General features: G+C 46.7%; 1 protein-coding gene across 1 annotated transcript in view; it reads left to right on the plus strand.

Annotated features, from left to right (window-relative positions):
- The window catches only part of TCF7L1 (transcription factor 7 like 1), a 181,249-nt gene that overhangs the window by 147,180 nt on the left and 10,697 nt on the right, over nucleotides 1-23,372 (plus strand). The window contains exon 4 of the mRNA XM_032243496.1: nucleotides 3,625-3,708. Within this exon, the coding sequence (XP_032099387.1) occupies nucleotides 3,625-3,708 (84 nt within the window). The remainder of the gene's footprint in view (nucleotides 1-3,624; nucleotides 3,709-23,372) is intronic.

The raw sequence follows: 23,372 nt of genomic DNA on the forward strand, positions 1-23,372 counted from the left end.
ACCCCATCTTTAAAAACAACAACAACAAAAAAAAACAAATGCATGGTCAGACACCCAAAAGAGTGGCTTTTACTGAAAACCCTTACTATGAATGTGAGTGCAAAATACAAGCATACAGAGATGTACTTATTTGTATGCTTGATATCCCTTGATATCCCCAGCACCAAGGCAGACAAGCCCCCACTTAGCTCACAGTGTATTGGGTACCAGCTCCTTGGCCACTAGAGCAGTGATTCTCAGTTGAGGGAGGGAGGATTCTCTCCCCCAGCCCCAGGAGACATTTGGCAAAGTCTGGAGACATTTTTGATGATCTGTATGGGAGTGCATTGGCATCTAGTATTATAGTTAGAGGCCAAAGATGTTGTTAAACTTTACAGGACAGCCCATCACCCCCAATAAAAAAAAATATCCAGCCCAAAATGTCATAGTGCCGAGATTGAGAAATCCTGCGCTACTATCCTACAAGCCAACTATGCCAGACCATCTACAAGGTCACTTGAGAGTATTATGTAAGACCCAAAACTCTAGCACCGTCCCAAACTAGGGTTCACGTTTCTTTGGACCACTCCCATATGCTCTAAGGACATCCCTGGGAAGCCAACAAGTAAGGAGAGTGTTCAGCATGTGTGTGTCTTTGTGGCCCTAAATACGGAGCAGATGCTGGTAGAGTTGATGAATTTCAGGAACACTTCTGTCCTGTTTAATGTTAGGGGGTATGGATTTGGGATACATCTCTTTAGCACCTGATAGTTGTTACTGTAGTTCAATTTTTAAAAAGAAAAATGTTCAAGTTGTTGCTTCTAGAAAAACTAGTGTGATGTTTAGGCTTCAAGTGCAAGCTCTGGGCACCTTCGACATCCCTCCAGGAGAACGCTGACATGCACAGACCCATTCCGTTTCTGGGTTTCCAGCCCCATGCGAGACAGAGGAGAGAGAGAACCCATCCAAAGAAAAGGCTGCAGGTGGGAGATGAGGAAAATGGTTTTAGGAAAAGCTTCGTGAACTCATGGTGTCGTGAAAGGTGTGGGATTTGAGGTCAGGAGACCTAGGCTCTGGCTCCAGCTCTCTTATTTGAAGTTGGGCAAGCCATTTAGCCTTTGTTTATGTCCATTAGCTTCTTTTTTTTTTTTTTTTTTTGACAGAGTCTCACTCTGTCACCCAGGCTGGAGTATAGTGACACAATCTCAGCTCACTGCAACCTCTGCCTCCTGGGTTCAAGCAATTCTCCTGCCTCAGCCTCCCGAGTAGCTGGGACTGCAGGCGTGCACCACCATGACAAGCTAATTTTTGTATTTTTAGTAGCGATGGGGTTTCACCATGTTGGCCAGGCTGGTCTTGAACTCCTGATCTCAAAGGATCCGCCCCCCCTTGGCCTCCCAAAGTGCTGGGATTACAGGCATGAGCCACTGCGCCCAGCCTACTCCTTTTAAAATTCGGGATAGTCATGCCTACTTGTAATCGCAGGTTGTTGTGAAGGTTACACTGGGTTTTGTGTGTGAAAATGTTTTGACAACTGCAAATGTAGCACAAATGTTATTCACAGTGGAAATGCGTTTTCACTAATGATACCAATATTTGCCCAGTGCTTTTCACTTGCAAGGGCATTGAAATCACAGTTAATTTGTGTATGGTGTGTGGGCTCTGGATAGGGCAAAGGATGGTGGTGGTGGGAAGGGAGGAAGAAGATAGGGTCAGCAGAGGACACGGACAGAGGTGAGACCCCATTTGAGGGCTGAGGGGTGGGGGCACAGAGGTCCCAATGTGAAAAGACTGTCCTTATTCATAGAGCTTCATTCCCCGCTTTCCTCCAGACCTCCCATGCCAGGCCTGTGTGGCCCATCCCATGTGCTAGGCCAGCCTGTGGCACATGTGACCTTAAGTTGTTGTTCCTGCCAATGGATGCCTTTTTGAAAGTCCAGTCCCTGCCATCTTGGTCAAGACTTGTGGTGGATGAAGAGCAAAGGGGCCTTCTGCGGCTCCTCCCATCCACCCTCCTGTTCTGTACACAGCAGAGCCAGATTGTGATTGGTTTTTCCTGATTACATGACCAGAGCAAGGGATGCTTCAAGGACTTCTTTTCTTTTCCTTTTTTTGAAACAGAGTCTCACTCTGTTGTCCAGGCTGGAGTGCACTGGCACGATCTCAGCTCACTGCAACCTCCACCTCCCAGGTTCAAGCGATTCTCCCGCCTCAGCCCCCCGAGTAGCTGGGACTACAGGCGCGTGCCACCATACTCAGCTGTTTTTTGTATTTTTTAGTAGAGACGGAGTTTCACCACGTTGGCCAGGCTGGTCTTAAACTCCTGACCTCAAGTGATCCACCTGCCTCAGCCTCCCAAAGTGCTGGGATTGCATGTGTGAGCCCCTGCGCCCAGCCAAAGACTTCTTTCTATGAAACTCTTCCTGAAGCCACCACTTTCCATTAGAGCTTTAATTCTCAAAGGAGCCTCAAGAATTCTGCAAAGAGGCTGCTTGCGTGTCTGCTGCCCAGAAGCAACCTGTCAATGTTGACACTAAGACAACATGTGCGCTTTTGCTCCTGGCAAAGACTAATGGTTTGCTTATGGAAATAATAGGTGTCATTTATCAAATGTCTCCCATGTGCGAGGCACTGTGTTCACTATGTGACACTGTCCTTAGTCCTTCAAACAACCTGTACGGTGAGTGATAATAGCCTTGCCTTATAGATGCTACAACTGGGACTCAGAGTTGTTAATCACTCGTCCAGGGTCACATGGCCTACATTGGCAGAGTAAGAGCCTGAACCCATGAACGCAGGGCTCCAGAGCCCAGGAGGGCCCTTCCCAGTGCCCCTGACTGCTGCTCCACTCAACTTATTTTCCAGGTTCTTAGCAAGGACTGTGCCATGCTAGAGGAGAGAGAGAGAGAGAGAGAGAGAGAGAGAGAGTGTGTGTGTGTGTGTGTGTGTGTGTGCGTGTGTGTGTGCGTGTGTGTGTTGGGGAGGTACTGTTTGGTTTGGGTTCTTTGCAGTGACATGTGGGAAAGAAGGGGGTACTGGGTAATCTTTTCAAGGCTGAGAGATGTTATAATGAAGTAAAGTTCAGCATCCTTTACTTCATTATAAAGTAACATCATCCAGTTGGGATAGATGTTACCCATGACTCCATGACAGGCAGATGGCTTTTATTCATTCATTCCCAGATACTTCCGGACGGCTGTCTCATAGGGAGCATTGTGTGTGGATGCCGTAAGTGATGGAAATGAATGGGGCAGGTTGGCCATCTGGGAGCCTGTTCTTCCTTGATCAGCCCTGCCTGTCACATGACTACAGCAGAGAGGACTTGAGCCTCACCAATAGGTTCTTAGAATATGTTGATTGGTTGTGCTGGAATGGATCAGTTCTCTCCGCCACTTAAAGTTCAGCTTAGTTGTCATTCGTGTCCCCCGAAAAATGACAGAGGGCATGGTGAGGGTGGTGGTGGTTGTAAATGTACACTCGCCCGTCATGATCATTTGGAAATTGACCCAGTATAGGGCCTGTGGTGTGAAAATACAGGCCTCCCCGATGGCCAGCGTCGGCACCCTAACAGCAGCACTCAGCAAACTTTGGGTATTGTGAGGCCTTATCTCACCAGCAGCTTTTTCTTTTCTGCTCCCTGTGCAGTATCTGCAGATGAAATGGCCCCTCCTCGATGTCCCCTCCAGTGCCACAGTCAAGGACACGAGGTCACCATCTCCAGCACACTTGGTAAGTCTGTTTCACCATAAAGCACCAAAAGGCCACTATCACTGGCCTCATCTGAAGCCACTGCCTTCTGCCCTCATGCTGAAGCAGATGGGGTCTAACATTGTGTCCTCAGATGTGTGATTACAGTACAGTGAGGAAGCGCTGAGTGCTTGGGGCTAACAGTTGGCTTGTGACCTATACCTCAGCACACACACCACACTGCCTGGAATGTTGTGTGATTGGAAGAGCCGTCCCCCACCCCCATGGCCCTGGCTGCCCAGTCTGGTTCATCACGGAAGACTGCCTCCAATCCGTCCCAGCTGCCATCTGAACCCCCTGCCCACTTCACGTGGACAAGGGTGGCCTGTCTCTCCTGTTGAGGCTCACCCAGTACTGTCTCCTCTTCTCCCTCATAGCTGCAAGGCAATAGTTGAAGAGGTCCTTCTGTACAGGATGTTATAGGAAAGAATTTAATAGGACATGTATAAACAAATGCCCCTCAGGGCAGCCAAGTCCATTCTTCCAGGCCCTGTAGCAATACCAGCCAGAAAGGAGGGTCTGAACAGTCCTGGGAGACAGGAGCAGTGGATCCAAGCAGGTCCTCTGGCCTCCTCAGGACATGCGAAGGACTAAACCCAAAGCCGATAAGAGATGCCTCTGGAACAGAACCGGATATTCCACTTTCCTGGACTTTTCTTGGGTGCTTGGGTCAACGCTTGCCTGAAGACACACTCACCCCACAAGCTCACTGTGCTCGCCCACTGTTCAGTGAGCCTCAGAATCCTGGGATGTGGTTAGAAGGACCCCCATCCTGCATGACCTATGCATCTTACAGACGAGCAAACCTAGGGCTTCACCATTACTACCTCGTACTAGTTGTTAGCCACTGGCCTTCTTATTAAAGATGTTTATTAAAGTTTAATTATAGAACATTTTAAAGACGTATAAAAGTAGAGAGAATTATATAATGAATCCCCATGTTCCCTTCACCCAGAATTTCCCTCTCGTTACATTGGGTTTTAAAGCGAATCCCAGACGTTATTTTACCATGTAGGGCATTTTAAGATATACTGATAATTCTTGTTCATTAAAAGCTCAGAGTCGGCCAAGAGAGGTGGCTCACACCTATAATCCCAGCACTTCGGGAGGCTGAGGTGCGCAAATCACAAGCTCAGGAGTTTGAGAGCAGCCTGAACAACATGCTGAAACCCTGTCTCTACTAAAAATACAAAAATTAGCTGGGCATGGTGGCACACTCCTGTAATCTCAGCTACTTGGGAGGCTGAGACAGGAGAACCCAGGAGATGGAGGTTGCAGTGAGCTAAGATCGCACCAGGGCACTCTAACCTGGGCAACTGAGCGAGACTCTGTCTCCAAAAGAAAAAAAAAAAAGCTTAGAGTCTAGCAGAAGAGAAAGAAGATATGTGCAGGAAGATAAATAAATAAGGGTACTGGTTTCCAGTAATCGGGAGACTCGCCCCTGTGGAGCCCTTGGGAATTTACAGTGGGATGCCATGTGCAGCTCTCAGGTGATTATCACAGCCATCACCAGGGAAGGTGAGGATGACAGTGGAAGGAACTGTGAGTGGCGGGACCAGCCATCCAGGAAAGGCAGCAGATTCTGCGGCTAGTCACCAAGGTACAAGCCGCACATTGAACAAGCACCCCACAACTCAGGCATAGGCCAGGGTGGTGGCTCTGACCCCGAGTCCCACTTGGGATGGCCAAGCACAAGGCACAGGTGCCCTCTAGTGGTGCCAGTCAGCCCTGGTGGAGGATGTCTGGACCACATCCACCCACTCCAGACCTGGTTTTCACCCCTCACTTCCCCCAGCACAGCCATCTCTGTTTCAGATCTGTGCCATCCCCATCTGTCCTGTGCCATCCCCCAGCTCACTCCTGCAGACCTGAGATGGCTGGGTCCTCTGTCTTAGTGTCTCTCTGCATATTGTCGTATTTCCATCTACTTTTCAAGGACGTTTATTTCCCTTTAAAAACTAACACATGAGGCTGGGCACGGTGGCTCACACCTGTAATCCCAGCACTTTGGAAGGCCAAGGTGGGCAGATCACCTGAGGTCAGGAGTTCAAGACCAGCTGGGTCAACATGGGGAAACCCCATCTCTACTAAAAAATACAAAAAATTAGCTGGCCGTCGTCGTGGCACGCGCCTATAATCCCAACTAATTGGGAGGCTGAGACAGGAGGACCCGGGAAGTGGAGGTTGCAGTGAGCCGAGATCGCACCATTGCACTCCAGCCTGGGCAACACAGACAGACTCTGTCTCAAAAAAAATTTTTAAAAAGACCTAACACATGGGGGCTGAGTACAGTGGCTCTCGCCTTTTATCTCAACACTTTGAGAGGCCAAAGAGAGAGGAAATTGCTTGAGGCTAGGAGTTTGAGACCAGTCTGCGCAACATGGCGAGATCGCTACAAAAAATTGTAAAAATTAGCCAGATAGTCCCATCTGCTCAGGAGGTTGAGGTGGGAGGACCGCTTGAGCCCGGGAGTTTGAAGCTACAGTGAACCATGATTGTGCCACTGCATTCCAGCCTGAGTGACAGAGTGAGACCCTGCCATGAACAAAACAAAAAACCCTAACACATGTACTCTGAATTTTCCATTCTTCCTTTTGCACAGAGCAATCCTTCTCTGAAAAATGAAAGAAAAACCCTGTGTTCAGCCTTTCTGTTCCTGGGAGCACCGTCCTGATTCTCTTTTAATGTTTCCCGCCCGACTTCCCACACCTGTCGCCTCCTTTCTTCTGCCACTCCTCTACAGCCCAGCTCTGTGCTCCAGTCCCATCTAATAACTAACTCTGCTACTTTTCGTGCTTTTTTGCGACACAGCTGACACCCAGGCCCTGACTACTCTCTGCTTCCTGTAAATCCTCATTTCATTGACTCCAAGATACTGTATTAATGCACATAAACAGTTTTTTGTCCTTTCTAAGTTTCCATTTTCTTTCTAGACTTTTCTTCAAATAAATCAGATCTTCATCATCACTTATTACTCTCAAGGTTTGTGACAGAAAAATATATAAAATCCTATCAAGAGAGTTGTAGGACTCTCAAGAAAGTTCTACACCCATAGTTCAGCTGCCAAACAAACATCTAACCATTGCAGATGTGCCCTCTGCAAATAATGACTCAGCCTTGTGGTGGAGCAGGAGCTCCTTATTTTGTCTAAGCACAGAGAAGCATGAACTGTTACCACGCATGGCATTATAGATAGCAGCATGGATAATTTTCTAGTACATTTTATTTTATCGTAGTCTGTATTCTAATATAGCAAAGCAGAAACAGGCCTCAAAAAATAAGGAACATTTATGGGAGAAAATCTTAACGTTAACTGGGAATTCAGCAGATGGGGAGAAGACCTTCATTCTCAATTTTTGAGGCAGAGCTTCGCATTCCAGTGAGAGGTGTGTATGTGCCGGTGCAAAACCTGGATGCCCGGGGAGGAGGGCATGTGAGTGGGAGGCTGTATAATACGCTTGGTTGAAATCCCAGATCCACCTCTTTCTATTTACGCAGCTCCAAGCAAATTACCTCATCTCTCTTTGCCTTGGTTTCCTCATCTATTAAATGGGGATTAGAAGAGGACTGACTTCATAGAGTCGTTGTGCGAAAATGAGCCAGTGTATTGTAATGAGTCTAGAATTGTGCCTACCACAAAGTAAGTCCTCAATAACTATTAGCCTACGACTCCCAGCGTCACCACCACCGCCACTGCTACTGCTACCTCTGCTATTATTAAATGAGAGGGAAAGAACAATGAAAATACTGTTTAATTAGCAAAACTCAGAGGTAATGAGGGCCTGAATTAGGTGCCAGAACAAATGGGCAGATTGCAGAGGTAACAGAGATAATGAGCCTATAGAATTTAGCATCTAATCCCCCAAGGATATGATTTAATTGGTCTGGGGTGCGGCTGGTATCTTAGTTTGTAAGCTCTCCAGGAGATTCTAAGGGGCAGCCAGAGTGGAGGATCGTTGTTGTAATTGCAAATCACAAACCAGAGGCAGAGTGGAAGGAGGACCCAGAGACATCCCAGTTTGCGAGGTGCGGCTCTCTCCAAGCTAGATGTGTGAGCAGGTCTTGAAGGTTTTTCGGAGGGTGTCACTGAGGTTTGGACACTGGCTTTTTTGTTAAAATACTTGAGATTATGAAATGTATTTTAAGAGTCAGGAGTAAAATATTTAAGATGAGGTTTGCCCTGGGAGTAGAGCAAGTGAAAGAAACAGCCTGCATACTTGAAGAGATTTAGTGAGTCATGTAGAAGCTGTCTATCAAGGAAGTATGTCTAAGCAAGTCACAACTGGGCCAGGGTGCCGGATGAAGTTATATTAATAATTTGGACTTTATACCCTCAAAACAAGCTCTAAAGACTAGCAATAATGTTGTATAAGCAACTATTTTTAAGATCCAGTCACCATAATCTCATCACTTGCAGATTATTATCGAGACCCCTCACCGTGACCCACATGCCAGGTCCCTGTCTTCCCCTCCACACTCCCCCAGGAGCACTGTGTCCAGCCATGCAAAACAAATATATGCCCCTCTAGAATATATCCAACACAAAGACAAGGAATCGCATCGGAGCGCCTGTTGTAATGCTCTGGAGCATCTGTTGAATGAATGGAAGAATGAATGGTCTGGTAAAAGGTTAATACCCCTTCTCTACCCACATTTACCCAGATCCAGTTCCTTTTTGCTTTCAGAACTATGTTTTAATTTTTAAAAATATTTTTTGAAACCATTAAAGTAATGCATGCACTGTGTAGAACTCTTGGGAAAATGCCAGAAAACACAGAAAAAAATCTATAATCCGACAGCCCACAAACATTTTGTTAAATAGTATTTCAGTCTGCTGGTGGGTGGGTGGCTCTGTGTGTGTGTGTGTGTGTGTGTGTGTGTGTGTGTGTGTGTGTGGGTGTGTGTGTGTACTTATAACCTGCTTTCTATTTGATGACCTAAAATGCTTCCTGTCCGGGTAGATGCCTAATAAATTCTACTGAGTTACAGGCAAATGGGGCCACAGGCCAAGAGACAATAATCCAAGTAATTTGGAAATGGTTGCAGTTCTCCAAAACTTTAGAGTGACTTAATCCAGCTATTTGGAAAGAGTCAGATTTCCAGGTTTTTTTTTTTTTAATGCAAATTTTAGCTGTTAGGCTGAGCATCCAAAATCAGAAAAGGGACCTAGGGAGTAAGGAGTCGAGGGATAGAGGAAGGTGTGGAGAAAAATCTAGATGAGGTTAGAGCAAAGGCAGAAATATCTACCAGCTTTGAAACCTTGCCACCTCTCTCTTCCTGGTTGCCTTTTAACATTTTAAAAATAGGCAGACATAGATGGTTTCCAGCTGTTTGTTTGTTTTGAGACGGTCTCACTTTTGCCCAGGCTGGAGTATAGTGGCACAAACTCAGCTCACTGCAACCTCCACCTCCCAGGTTCAAGAGATTCTCCTGCCTCAGCCTCCCAAGTAGCTGGGATTACAGGCGTGAGCCACCACATCCAGCTAATTTTTTTGTATTTTTAGTAGAGATGGGGTTTCACCATGTTGGCCAGGCTGGTCTCGCACTCCTGGCCTCAAGTGATCTGCCCACCTCGGCCTCCCAAAGTGCTGGGATTACAGGCGTGAACCACCACACCTGGCCCAGTTTTTAGGCTAAAGTTAACATCCTGTGCATATATTTGTATACATGTGTACTTTTCCCTCCATTAAAAAAAAAAAGTAGAGATAGGATCTCACTCTGTTGCTCAGGCTGGTCTCGCGCCCCTGGCCTCAAGTGATCCTCCTACCTCAGTCTTCAAAAGTGCTAGGATTACAGGCATGAACTATCATGCCCAGCCTCCCCATTTTTAAGATATAATTTACGGCCAGGCACGGTGGCTCACGCCTCTAATCCTAGCACTTTGGGAGTCCGAGGCGGGTGGATCACCTGAGGTCACAAGTTCAAGACCAGCCTGGCCATCATGGTGAAACCCCATCTTTAAAAATAAATAAATAAATAAGTAATAGTCTCTTTAAAAAAAAAAAAAAAGATACAATTTACATATAGTGAAATTCACACAAGTGTATAATTCTGTGAGTTTTGACAAACTTCTACAGTCATGTATGAGTTCACCACAGTCAAGAAATAGAACAGCTTAGCTGGGTATGAAAAATAAATATTTTTGGGGCCGGGCGCGGTGGCTCACGCCTGTAATCCCAGCACTTTGGGAGGCCGAGGCGGGTGGATCACGAGGTCAAGAGATCGAGACCATCCTGGTCAACATGGTGAAACCCCGTCTCTACTAACAATACAAAAAATCAGCTGGGCATGGTGGCGCGTGCCTGTAATCCCAGCTACTCAGGAGGCTGAGGCAGGAGAATTGCCTGAACCCAGGAGGCGGAGGTTGCGGTGAGCAGAGATCGCGCCATTGCACTCCAGCCTGGGTAACAACAGCGAAACTCCGTCTCAAAAAAAAAAAAAAAAAAAAAAAGAAAAATAAATATTTTTTATTTTTAAAGATTTAAGAGGGTAAGCTGGCAGGCTGGAGACTGGCAGGAAAGAGTTACAGTCTAAGTCTAAAGGAAGTCTGTTGGCAGAGTTCCATTCAGTTTTAAGGCTCAAGAATAATCCTCTTTGGCACCATTCATTCTCTGTCCTTCCAGCCCACCAGGATGGGACTTGTGCCCCTGAGGCCCTGGGCAGCAGCCTCACCTTCTGAATCCCCTCTTGGGGTCATTTTTCCCTCTTCTTGAAGGATAACAAATGTTTACAGCCACATCGCTATAGCCCATTCTGTAGAAGTCCGACAGCCTTCTTTCCCTCTGTTCTGTCTTTGTCTGCTTCAATCCAAGAGAGCAGTATTTCTGCTGAGGTGGTTGATTAAACCCATGAGTCACAGCCCCAGTCTCCTTATTATCTGATAGTCCAACCACACCATTGGTGTTCTCTCAGGAACACACCTTTTAATTTTTTGCAATGAGGCGAGGCTGAGAATTTTCTAAATTTTCAAGTTCTGGTTCCTTTTTGCTTAACAATCCTTTAATTTACTTCTCACATTTTGCTATAAGCAGTAAGGAGAAACCAAGCCACACCTTCAGTACTTTGTTTAGAAATCACTTATACTAAATATCTAAATTCATCACTCACAAGTTCTACCTTTCACAAAACACCACAACATAACTTAGCCATGTTCCTTCCCACTTTGTAACAAGAATTGCATTTCACTAGTTGCAATAACATGTTTCCCATTTCCATCTGAAGCCTCACCAGAAGTACCTTTAACATCCATAGTTTTGGGGTTTTGTTTTGGTGTGCACGTGTTTGTTTTGATTTTGGTTTTGGTTTTGTGGGGTGTTTTGGGTTTTGTTTTTGAGACGGAGTTTCACTCTTGTCACCCAGGCTGAAGTGCAGTGGTGCAATCTCAGCTGACTGCAACCTCCACCTCGTGGGTTCAAGCGATTCTCCTGCCTCAGCCTCCTGGGTTTTTGTTTTTTGTGTTTTGTTTAGACAGGGTCTCACTCTGTCACCCAGGCTGGAGTGCAGTGGCATGATCATAGCTCACTGCAGCCTCCACCTCAAGCATTCCTCCCTTCTCAGCCTCCCAAGTAGCTAGGTCTACAGGTGTGCACCACCCCATCCAGCTATTTTTAATATTTTTGTGGCGATGGGGTTCCCCTATATTGCCCAAGCTGGTCTTGACCTCCCAGGCTCAAGTAATCCTCCTGCCTCAGCCTCCCAAATCGCTGATTACTGGTGTTTGCCACTGTGCCTGGCCATATATATTTTTAAGGGAGAATGGGAACATTTAAATGATAGCTGCATTTGGGAAGTGGGGAGAAGCATAAGACTAATGGAGTGTTTAAGAAAATTTAATTTTCTGTGATGTTTTATTTAAGAAAAAAAACAAAATTAAAAAGCTATAAAAACAATCCTATGTGGCAGGTTTTGGATGTGGTATCATTCTGTATTCTTTACTGTATTTCTCAAAAAATATTTTTGGAGACTTTATGTCTTAAGTCAGCTATTTTTTTTTTTTTTAACACTTCGTCTTGCTCTGTCACCCAGGCTGGAGTGTAGTGGCACAATCTCACTCACTGCAACCTCCACCTCCCAGGCTCAAGTGATCCTCCCACACCAGCCTCCCAAGTACCTGGAACCACAGGCATGCACCACCATGCCCAGCTAATTTTTTATATTTCTCGTAGAGACGGAGTTCCGCCATGTTTACCAGGCTGGTCTCAAACTCCTGGGCTCAATCAGTCCGGCCACTTGCCCTCCCAAAGTGCTAAGAATACAGGCATGAGCCACGACACCCAGCCCATGTCAACTATTTCTTTGATAAGGCTGCGTAACAAACATTTCAGTGGCTTACATTAGCAAACATTTCTTTTTCCACTTATAGACCTGTGGGTCACCTGGAGTGGCTTTTTTAGCTTGTTAAGGGGGAGGTTCAGGTCTTCTCCACATGGCTCTTATCCCAGGACCAGTGGCTGTCGAGGGCATGTCCTTCTCGTGAGATGTGCCAGACACAAAAGAAGGGAGGAATATTGAAAGCTTCCTCTCACTTCATTTCATGTCTGCTAATATTCTATTGGTCAGAGCAACTCATAGGGTGATATGGTGTGGATCTGTGTCCCCACCCAAATCTCTTATCAAATTGTGATCTCCAGTGTTGGAGGTAGGGCCTGGTGGGAGGTGACTGAACCACGGGCATGGTCCTTCATGAATGGTTTAGCACCATCTCATTCTTGTGATGGTGAGCGAGTTTTTGCAAGATCTGCTCATTTAAAAGTGTGCAGCACCTCCCCCCTCTTTCTCTGGTTCCTCCTCCCCCATGTAAGATGTGCTTGCTGAACTTCATCTTCCACCATGATTAAAAGTTTCCTGAGGCCTCCCCAGGAGCCGAGCAGATGCCAGCATCATGCTTCTTGTATAGCCTGCATAACTGTGATCCAATTAAACCCCCCCCCTTTTTAAAATAAATTACCCAGTCTCAGACATTTCTTCATAGCAATGCAAGAACAGACTAATGCATAGGGGCAAGTCTAATACTGATGGTGCAAGGGAAGGAAAGAGAATTATAAATAAATAATAAAAGCAAACACATGGCTACATCCTGACCTACTGATCTTGTTTATCATTTGAGATCCTGTGTAGAACATACTCTAAACAGAGATAAATTATTATTGCAAGTGTTAACAGTCTCATGTTCAATTACTTTCTTCAGCACGATCAAAATCAGAATTTCTCTTGGTTGGCATCTTCTCAGTATTAGAAGGACCCTACCAAGACTGGACACCGGCAGCATTGTCCTTACCATCCTGTTGGTGGGTCTGTTGAGCAGGCATCGGAGTCATCTGGGCTTGTTAAAACAGATTGCTGAACAGATTCCATCAGAAACTCTAGGGGAGTTTCTGATGGAATTTAGGTATGGCCTGAGCACTGGGAATTTTTTAAGCTCTCTGGATGATTTCAACTTTGCAGCCCTTTTGAGAACCACTTCTAGAACCGTGGTTCTCAAACCTCAGCAGGCATCAGAGTCATCTGGAGGACTTAGTAAAACACAAATCACTGGACTCCACTCTAGAGTTTGATTTCAGTGGGTTGCGGTAGGTCGAGCCTGAGAATTTGCATTCTGACAAGTTCCCAGGTGATGCTTATGCTGCTGGTCTGGAGACTGAGCTTTGAGAAGCACTGGCACAGGGACATTGTCTGCACTGGTAATAGTAAACACCCAGTTTTAGCTTTGCACATTGGGTCACTCTCAGAAGCAAACTGGAGAGCTTCGTGTCAGATTATTGATTGCTGAGCCAGTGCTGGATGCCATCCTAAAGAGCATCAGTTGCTCTGCCCCAACTTTGAGCTGAGAAACCTGATGCTACTTAGCATGCCAATTCTCAAGAATATTTGTTGGAATTTCCCTTTTAAAACTGCACACATGGCCGGGCACGGTGGCTCACAACTGTAATCCCAGCACTTTGGGACACTGAGGTGGGAGGATCACTTGAGCTTAGGAGTTTAATACCAGCCTGGGCAACATAGTGAGACCTCATCTTTACTAAAAATAAAAATAAAAAAAATTAGCTGGCCATGGTGGCGCATACCTGCAGTCCCAGCTACCTGGGAGGCTGAAGTAGGAGGATCACTTGAGCCCAGGAGGTTGAGGCTGCAGTGAGCCATGATCATGCCACTGCACTCCAGCCTGGGTGACCAAGTGAGACCCTGTCTGAAAAAAAATATTTTTAATAAAATTGTACATAGCTTCTCCATCTTCTTACCAGTATACCTGTGTAGATGCAGAAAACTCCAAAACCCATAGCATGTCTTGTTGGTGCTCTGTACTACCCTCAATACTGATTGTAGTTCTTAATACACAGTTTTAACTTTTTATTTGGGTATTATTTTAACTCCCAGAAAAGTTTCCAGAATAATACAAGAAACTCCCATATAACCTTTATCCAAATTCACACATTTTTTTCCTCTGGGCTTTATGCTTTTCTCTCGCTGTCTGTCTATCTATCTATCTTTTTTTCCTTCTCTGAAAAGTTTGAGAGTAACTTGGAAACATTGTGATCCTTTAACACTAAATCTTTTAGCGATGTTACCTAAGAACAAAGGCATTGTCTTAAGTAATCACAGTACAGTCCTCAAAATAAAGAAAGTAACATTAACTTTTTTTTCTTTTCTTTGATATGGAGTCTTGTTCTGTCACCCAGGCTGCAGTGCAGCGGCGCAATCTTGGCTCACTGTAGCCTCCACCTCCTGGGTTCAAGTGATTCTCCTGCGTCAGCCTCCTGAGTTATCTGGGATTGCAGCCTCCCACCATCCCGCCCGGCTAATTTTTATATTTTTAGTAGATACTCGGTTTTGCCATGTTGGTCAGGCTGGTCTCAGAACTCCTGACCTCAAGTGATCCACCTGCCTTGGCCTCCCAAAGTGCCAGGATTATGGGCTCAAGCCACCACACCCAGCCAGTTACATTAACTTTTCATATTATTATCTAACTCACAATAGAGATTCAAGTTTGGCCAGTGTCCCAGTAATGTCCATGGTAGCTTGTGTTTTCTCCTGGTCCCAGGTTCCACCCAGCATCATGGACTACACATGGCCATCATGTCTTTTTAGTTTCCTCTAATCCAGCAGAGGTCCTTAGCCTTTCTTAGCCTTTCTTGACCTTCCCATTTTTTGAGAAGCACATGTCACTGTTTTGTAGAATGTCCCTTAGTTTGGGTTTGTGTAATGTTTCATCATGATTAGATTCAGACGGTGCATTTTCAGCCAGCACGTCACCGCACTGAAGTTGCATCCTCAGTACATCACTTCAGGAGGCAGCCCTACCGTCTGCATTTGCCCCACTATTAGTGATGTTAGCTTCGATGGTTTGGATGAGGTGGTGTCTGCCAAACATTTCCGCCTTAAGGTAACAGTTTTTCCCTTTGTAATTAATAGGTGTTTTGTGGCCGGGTGCCTGTAATCCCAGCACTTTGGGAGGCCAAGGCAGGCGGATCACGAGGTCAAGAGATCGAGACCATCCTGGCCAACATGGTGAAACCCCGTCTCTACTAAAAATACAAAAATTAGCCAGGCGTGGTGGCGTGTGCCTGTAGCCCCAGCTACTTGGGAGGCTGAGATAGGAGAATCACTTGAATCCGGGTGGCGGAGGCTGCAGTGAGCCGAGATTGCGCCACTATACACCAGCCTGGGCGACAGAGTGAGACTCTGTCTCAAAAAAAAAAAAAGAAATGTTTTCCTTCAAGCATCCATGCAGTAAAGAAAAAAAGGCTAATGCCAAAGGAACAAAAATAAAGGTAACCTTAGGGCTGTCTTTGGCCACCCTTCATGCCAGCCAACAGTGGGAAAAGAAGAGTTTGGGTAAGGAAAGGTTTATCCCAGGAATGGCAAACCCTGTCCCACTTCCAAAGACCTCAAGAGCAGGCCACTGCTCAGAAGGCCCCGAAGACACATTCCAGTTCCCTGAGCATTTTCTCTCTCCTGTTGCCCTGTGGACTCTTGACTTCCCTTCACATCTTTCGTAGCCTGCAGCTCGCTGCGTTCAGGAGCTCAGAAAGTATTTGTTGACACATGCGTACAGACCCTCATTCTCCTCTCTGCTGCAGTCCACTGGCTTCCTGTGGGTCCTCACACATGCTAAGCCGGGCATACTGCACTGGTGTTTCTTGGGCTAAAATGTCCTTCCCCACAGTCGACGTGTCAAGCTCCCCACCTCTTTCAGTCATTTTGATAGTCATGTTCTCAGGCCAGGCGCAGTGCCTCACACCTGTAATCCCAACATGGCAAACCCCATCTCTACAAAAAATGCAAAAGTTAGCCCAGCTTGGTGGTGTGTGTCTGGAGTGCCAGCTACAGGCTAAGGTGGGAAGATCCTGTGAGCCCGGGAGGCAGAAGTTGCAGTGAGCTGAGCTAACAGCACTGCACTCCAGCCTAAGGGACAGAGTGAGGCTCTGTCTCCAGAAAAACAAAACAAAAAAACATCATTTTCTCATTGCCGCCTTCCCTGGTGATCCTGTGAAACAGCCTGTTTCACCTACTCACCCCTTCTATATTTTTTTCTACTTTCTCTTGATTTTTCTTGTATTTTAACATTATAATAAAATATTTTAATGGACTTATTTATCTAGTATCTTAATTTTTTTTAATTTATTTATTTTTGAGACAGAGTCTTACTCTGTTGCCCAGGCTGGAGTGCAGTGCTGTGATCTTGGCTCACTACAACCTCTGCCTCCCAGGTTCAAGCAATTTTCCTGCCTCCCGAGTAGCTGGGACTACAGGCGCCTGCCACCATGCCTGGCTGATTTTTGTATTTTTAGTAGAGATGAGGTTTCACCATGTTGGCAAAGCTGGTCTTGAGCTCCTGACCTCAAGTGATCCGCCCACATCAGCCTCTAAAGTGTTGGGATTACAGGCATGAGCCACTGCACCCAGCCTATTTTATTTTTAATATATGTTTTATTTATTGTCTGTCTTCCCAACTGGAATATAAGTAATGTGTTAGTTCATTTGCATTGTTATAAAGAAATGCCTGAGGCTGAGTAATTTATAAAGCAAGAGGTTTATTTGGGGTCATGGTTCTGCAGGCTGTACAGGAGGAGTGAGGCCAACATCTGCTTCTGGTGAGGCCTCAGGAAGCTTCCAGTCATGGCAGAAGGCAAAGGGGGAGCAGGTGCATCTCGCAGCAAGAGAGGGAGCAAGGGGCGGGGGAGGGGCCACACGCTGTTAACCAGATCTAACAGGAGAGAGTGAGAACTCACTCATTATCATGAAGAGGGAACCAAGGCACCCATGAGGGATCTGCCCCCATGACCCAAACACTTCCCACCAGGCCCCATTTCCATCAATGGGGGTCACATTTCAGTATGAGAGTTGGAGGTGACAGACATTCAAACCATATCAAGTACCATGAGAATAGGTATTTTTACCTAAATAGATTCCCTATGGCTCCACAAGACCTAGAACAATACATGGCACATTGTTGATCCAAAGGTACGTGTTCTTTTTTATTGTTGCGATCCATATTTTCTGCAGGGCCAGGTAGTTCAGCAACCCAGCGACATCATCAGACACCCAGGCCCTTTGCGTCTGTCAGCCTCCTCCCCTTTGGCTGCCCGACTTGGTGCCTGCCCTACAGATTGCTCACAAACATTTAACCAATTAATGAAAATGTGAAGGGCCGGGCGCGGTGGCTCAGCCTGTAATCCCAGCACTTTGGGAGGCCAAGGGGTGGATCACTTGAGGTCAGGAGTTCAAGACCAGACTGACCAACAAACATGGTGAAACTCCACCTCTACTAAAAATACACAAATTAGCCGGGTGTGGTGGCAGGTACCTGTAATCCCAGCTACTCAGGAGTCTGAGGCAGGAGAAACACTTGAACCGAGATCGCGCCATTGCACTCCAGCCTGGGTGGCAGAGCAAGACTCCATCTCAAAAAAAGGAAGAAAATGTGAAGTCCCATTTCTCAGTAGAGGAAAATTCTGTATAGAGGAATCTCCTTGATGGGTTAGAATGACAGAATCAGCAAAGGGCTTACATTTTGCCCTTAAAGAGTAAGGGGTGTGGGTGTGAGTGGGTGTGTGTGTGTGTGTGTGTACAGAGAGAGATTTATTTTCCATCTTTAATTAAGTTCCTGGTAGCCCTTGCTTCTATTGTATGTAAATCCTTTAACCTTATTTTCTTCACCAGGCAGATCCTTCTGGAATATTTTGCTAATTTTTTTAACTATTTATTTTGAGACAGAATCTTGCTCTGTCACCCAGGCTGGAATGCATTGGCACGATCTTGGCTCACTGCAACCTCCGCCTCCTGGGCTCAAGCAGTTCTCCTGCCTCAGCCTCCTGAGTAACTGGGATTACAGGCGCCCGCTACCATGCATGGCTGGTTTTTGTAGTTTTAGTAAAGATGGGGTTTCACCATGTTGGCCAGGCTGGTCTCGAACTCCTGACCTCAAGTGATCCACCCGCCTTGGCCTCCCAGAATGCCGAGATTACAGGTGTGAGCCACTGCACCCGGTGTATTTTGCTAATTTTAAGCAAGAGCCAGATGTGGTGGCTCACACCTATAATCTCAGCACTTTGGGAGGTGGGGGCAGGAGGATGCTTGAACCCAGGAGTTCAAGACCAGCCTAGACAGAACTGTGAGACCCCATCTCTACAAAGAATAAATATCAACTGGACCTGGTGGTACACACCTGTATCAGAGCTACTTAGGAGGCTGAGGTAGGTCCTTGAGCCTAGGAGGTCAAGGCTGCAATGAGCTGATTGTGCCACTGCAGTCCAGGCCTGAGCAAGACCCTGTGTCAAGAAGGAAGGAAGGGAGGAAGGTGGGGAGGGAGGGAGGGAAGAAACATGGGAAGAATAGGAAGGAAGGAGGGGAGGGAGGGAAAGGAGAGGAGAGGAGGGGAGGGGAGGGTAAAGGAGAGGAGGGGAAATTTAAAAGCAGGTGGCCAGAAAGTAGTGAGGAGACCGTGGCATTTGAGGACTGTAAGAGAAGACAGGAAACAGTGTTGTTCCCTTACAGTACTTAAAGTGGCATGCCGGTGTGTGGAGATAGAAAGCAGACATCTAAGGAATGTATTTAAGGAACAGCTTTCTAGGACCTGGAATGAGATCTATGCAAAGAAAGTTGTTCTCTGACCAGTAAGCTTGACCAGAGAATCCAATTGGTTATCTCCAAAAAGGAGTACAGGCACAAGATGTTCCATTGAGTTACTGGGGACAAGGGGGAACAGACAGTCGTTGGTATGTTTTCATCTGAAATCATTAGGAAGAAATTACTCTTTATTGCATGGAATGTGAAGCTTGCTGAAGAAAAACTGGCAGCTCCTCATTGTGGGGGAATTATTTATTGGTTTTCATTATTCTGCAGCATATTTCAGTTTACTTGAGCCCAGCTAAGAAGACTTACAGGTTACTTAGTTTTAACAAAAATAACCCTCAAGGAAATGTACAAGTAGCTTGGACAGATTCCTGCAACAAACGTTAGATTGGAAATACTGGCCAAGGCCGGGCGCAGTGGCTCACGCCTGTAATCCCAACCCTTGGGGAGGCTGAGGCTGGCAGATCATGAGGTCAGGAGTTCGAGACCAGCCTGGCCAACATGGTGAAACCCGTCTCTACCAAAAATACAAAAATTAGCTGGGTGTGGTGTTGCATGCCTGTCATCCCAGCTACTCAGGAGGCTGAGGCAGGAGAATTGCTTGAGCCTGGGAGGTGGAGGTTGCAGTAAGCCAAGATTGTGCAACTGCACTCCAGCCTCGGTGACAGAGCAAGACCCTATTTCAAAAGAAAAAAGAAGAAAATACTGGCCAAGTGTGACAGCTCACACCTTAATCCCAACACATTGGGAGGCCGACACAGGCAGATCACTTGAGCCAGGAGTTCAGCACCAGCCTGGGCAAAATGGTGAAACCCCATCTCTGTAAAAAATAAAAAAACGTAGCCAGGTGTGGTGGCGTATTCCTGTAGTCCCAGCTACTCAGGAAGCTGAGGTGGGAAAATCACCTGAGCCCAGGAGCCAGTAAGTCAAGGCTGCAATGAGCCGTGTTCACACCCACTGCACTCCAGCTTGGATGACAGAGTGAGACTTTGTCTCAAAAAAAAAAAAAAAAAAAAAAAAAAGACTACTAATAACAGCCCAAGCGAGAAGAGAACATGGCAAAACTGATGCTTTTGATTGACTGATTGGGTTGCGTGATCAAGGAAATTGAGAGACCCCTGGCCTCACTGATTATCTGTCCCAAATATAAGAATCAGAATGATTATTGCACCTGGAGCCAAATCTTGGCGATCCTCAGTCACGCCCTCATTCTGCAGTTGAACAGCCTCAGCAGAGATCCCTGAATTGAGGGGAATAGGTCCACTTATGGCCTCTGGGACCTTTTCAAATCTCATTTCCCTCCTGTGGGGATGTGGCAGTGCTGTGAGTGGGCTGATGTTTTAGGAACATTTCGTTTCCTTTTCCCCCAAACCCTGCTTTTAGGCATAGTCTCTTGAATATAGTTCTGGTACCCAAAGCAGAAAGTTGCCTCCATCAGTAAACAGATAACTGAATGTAGATAAAACAGATTTCAGGCCAGGTGCAGGGATTCGTGCCTGTAATCCCAGCATTTTTGGAGGCTGAGGCAGGTGGATCACTTTAGGTCAGGCGTTCACGACCGCTCTGGCCAACATGTGAAACCTCATCTCTACTAAAAATACAAAAATTCGCCGGGCATAGTGGCAGGCACCTGTAATCCCAGTTAACTTGCGAGGCTGAGGCAGGAGAATCACTTGAACCTCAGAGGCAGAGGTTGCAGCGAGCCAAAATTGCGCCACTGCACTCCAGCCTGGAGTGACAGAGCTAGACCCCATGTCAAGGGGGAAAAAAAAAAGAAAAATCAAACATTTCATAAATATGCAAAGTCAGGCCGGGCGCAGTGGCTCAAGCCTGTAATCCCAGAACTTTGGGAGGCCGAGACGGGTGGATCACTAGGTCAAGAGATCGAGACCATCCTGGTCAACATGGTGAAACCCCGTCTCTACTAAAAATACAAAAAATTAGCTGGGCATGGTGGCACGTGCCTGTAATCCCAGCTACTCAGGAGGCTGAGGCAGGAGAATTGCCTGAACCCAGGAGGCGGAGGTTGCGGTGAGCCAAGACTGCGCCATTGCACTCCAGCCTGGGTAACAAGAGTGAGGACCCCGCTCAAAAAAAAAAAAAAAAAATATGCAAAGTCAGGTACAGTTAGCAATTCAGTGAAACTCTGAGCCTCTTACCTGGGCAGTCTGTTGTCCAGCCTGTGACTTCTTGGTGAGTGATGGTAAAAGTTAGAGATCGTTTTTGCCTGTACTAGAAGCCCTTATACTTCTGGCCTCTGAAATTTGGGTTAAGAAGAAAAGAGAATAGTGAGTGAACAATAGGAGTCCAGTGGCTTGGCCTCAAGTTACTAGGAGAGGCAGCTGGAGGAGTGGCAGGCAGAACTTTTTGGGGGGTGGCTCGTGGAGGGGCAGATGTTCAGTCTGTGGAGGTGCTGTGGGGAATTGGTTTCACTTTGAACTTGAAAGTAAGTCCCCAAGAGTGAGAGAGAGGACCGAGGACCGGACGACGTGGTGGCTCACTCCTGTAATCCCAGCACTTTGGGAGGCCAAGGAGGGCAGATCACTTGAGGTTACGAGTTCGAGATTAGCCTGGCCAACATGGTGAAACCTTCTCTCTACTGAAAAAACAAAAATTAGCCGGATGTGGTGTGGTGGTGCACACCTGGAATCCCAGCTACTCCAGAGGCTGAGGCAGGAGAATCACTTCAATCCGGGAGGCAGAGGTTACAGTGAGCCGAGATTGTGCCACTGCACTCCAGCCTGTGTGACAGAGCAACACTCTATCTCAAAAAAAAAAAAAAAAAGAGTGTAGGCCACGTGCAGTGGCTCATGCCTGTAATCCCAGCACTTCGGGAGGCCAAGGCAGGCAGATCATGAGGTCAAGAGATCAAGACCATTCTGGCCAACATGGTGAAACTTCTTTTCTACTAAAAATACAAAAATTAGCTGGACATGATGGCAGGCACCTGTTGTCCCAGCTACTTGGGAGGCTGGGGCAGGAGAATCACTGAAACCCGGGAGGCGGAGGTCGCAGTGAACCAAGATTGCGCCACTGCACTCCAGCCTGGGCAAGAGAGCAAGAAAAAAACAGACCATCTCAAAAAAAAAAAAAGTAAGAGAGGACGACACATCGCTTCCTAGGGTGCCCAGAGTTTACAGACCTTTGGTTTGTACCAACTCTAGAAACAGACTGAAATAGACAGGAAACACCTGAGCTAGAAAGACCTGGCCTGCAGCCCTTGCCTGAAGATTTTAGGTCTGAGGTGGCTCTGAGGGCCTGTTTGGGTGCATCTGGTTTCAGCTGTCCGGCCATACACACCTGTGCCCATGCTTGTGTGTGTTTCCCTATTGGGGCTATCTATGGACGGGTGTGCGGTGGTTCCCTACATTCCTAGTCCTTGGTCTGGGTTTATGCTGTGAACATCCTGCCCCTGGAGGCAGCTGAGGAGAGAAAGGAGCGGGAACTTTTATTGGGACAGAAGCCTCCGAGGAGAACCTTACTTCTGGGAGGCCACATCTGCTTCCCGCTGTCCCTCCTGGTTCATTTTCTGGACAATGATGCCACCTAGTGGGGAACGGTAAGAACTCACACAGCATTCAGACAACTGCATAATCTTCAAATATAAATTTGCCTACTTTGTATTAGGTTGGTGCAAAAGTAATCGTGGTTTGCCATTAAAAGTATGGCCAAAACCGCAATTACTTTTGCACCAACTTAATACTTAATTCTGTTACCCATTGAGTGGTGTTAGCTAGTTTCTGAACAGGCCAGACTACAGCATATGAGCAATCAGGATTTCCTAGTACTATCACCTGTTTCTAAGACAGCTATAAATGATATAAATAAATGTAAATTTAAAACTAATGCAGAGGCTGGGCGTAGTGGTTCACACCTGTAATCCCAGCACTTTGGGAGGCCAAGGCAGGCGGATCACTTGATGTAAGGAGCTGGAAACCAGTCCGGCCAACGTGACGAAAACCCATCTCTATTTAAAATACAAAAAAAATTAGTCGGGCATGATGGTAGGTACCTGCAATCCCAGCTACTTGGGAGGCTGAGGCGGGAGAATTGCTTGAATACGGGAGGCCGAGGCTGCAGTGAACCAAGATCACGCCACTCCACTCCAGCCTGGGCGACAGAGCAAGACTCCATCTCAAAATAATGAAATAAAATAAAAATCTGATGCAGAGGCCTGGTGCAGTGGCTCACGCCTGTAATCCCAGCACTTTAGGAGACCAAGGTGGGTGGAATGCTTGAGCCCAGGAGTTTAAGAACAGCCTGGACGACATGGCGAAACCGCGTCTCTACAAAAAAATAGCAGGGCACTGTAGTGCGCACCTGGAGTCCCAGCTACTCGGGAGGCTGAGGTGGGAGGATTGCTTGAGCCTGGGAGACAGAGGCTGCAGTGAACCTAGATTGTACCCCTGCACTCCAGCCTGGGCAATGAAGTGAGACCCTGTCTTAAAAAACAAACAAGTGAGGCCGGGCGCGGTGGCTCAAGCCTGTAATCCCAGCACTTTGGGAGGCCGAGGCGGGTGGATCACAAGGTCAAGAGATCGAGACCATCCTGGTCAACATGGTGAAACCCCGTC

Source organism: Sapajus apella, unplaced genomic scaffold (genome assembly GCF_009761245.1).
Source record: "Sapajus apella isolate SASKATOON/1434 unplaced genomic scaffold, GSC_monkey_1.0 scaffold52, whole genome shotgun sequence".
NCBI lineage: Eukaryota > Metazoa > Chordata > Mammalia > Primates > Cebidae > Sapajus > Sapajus apella.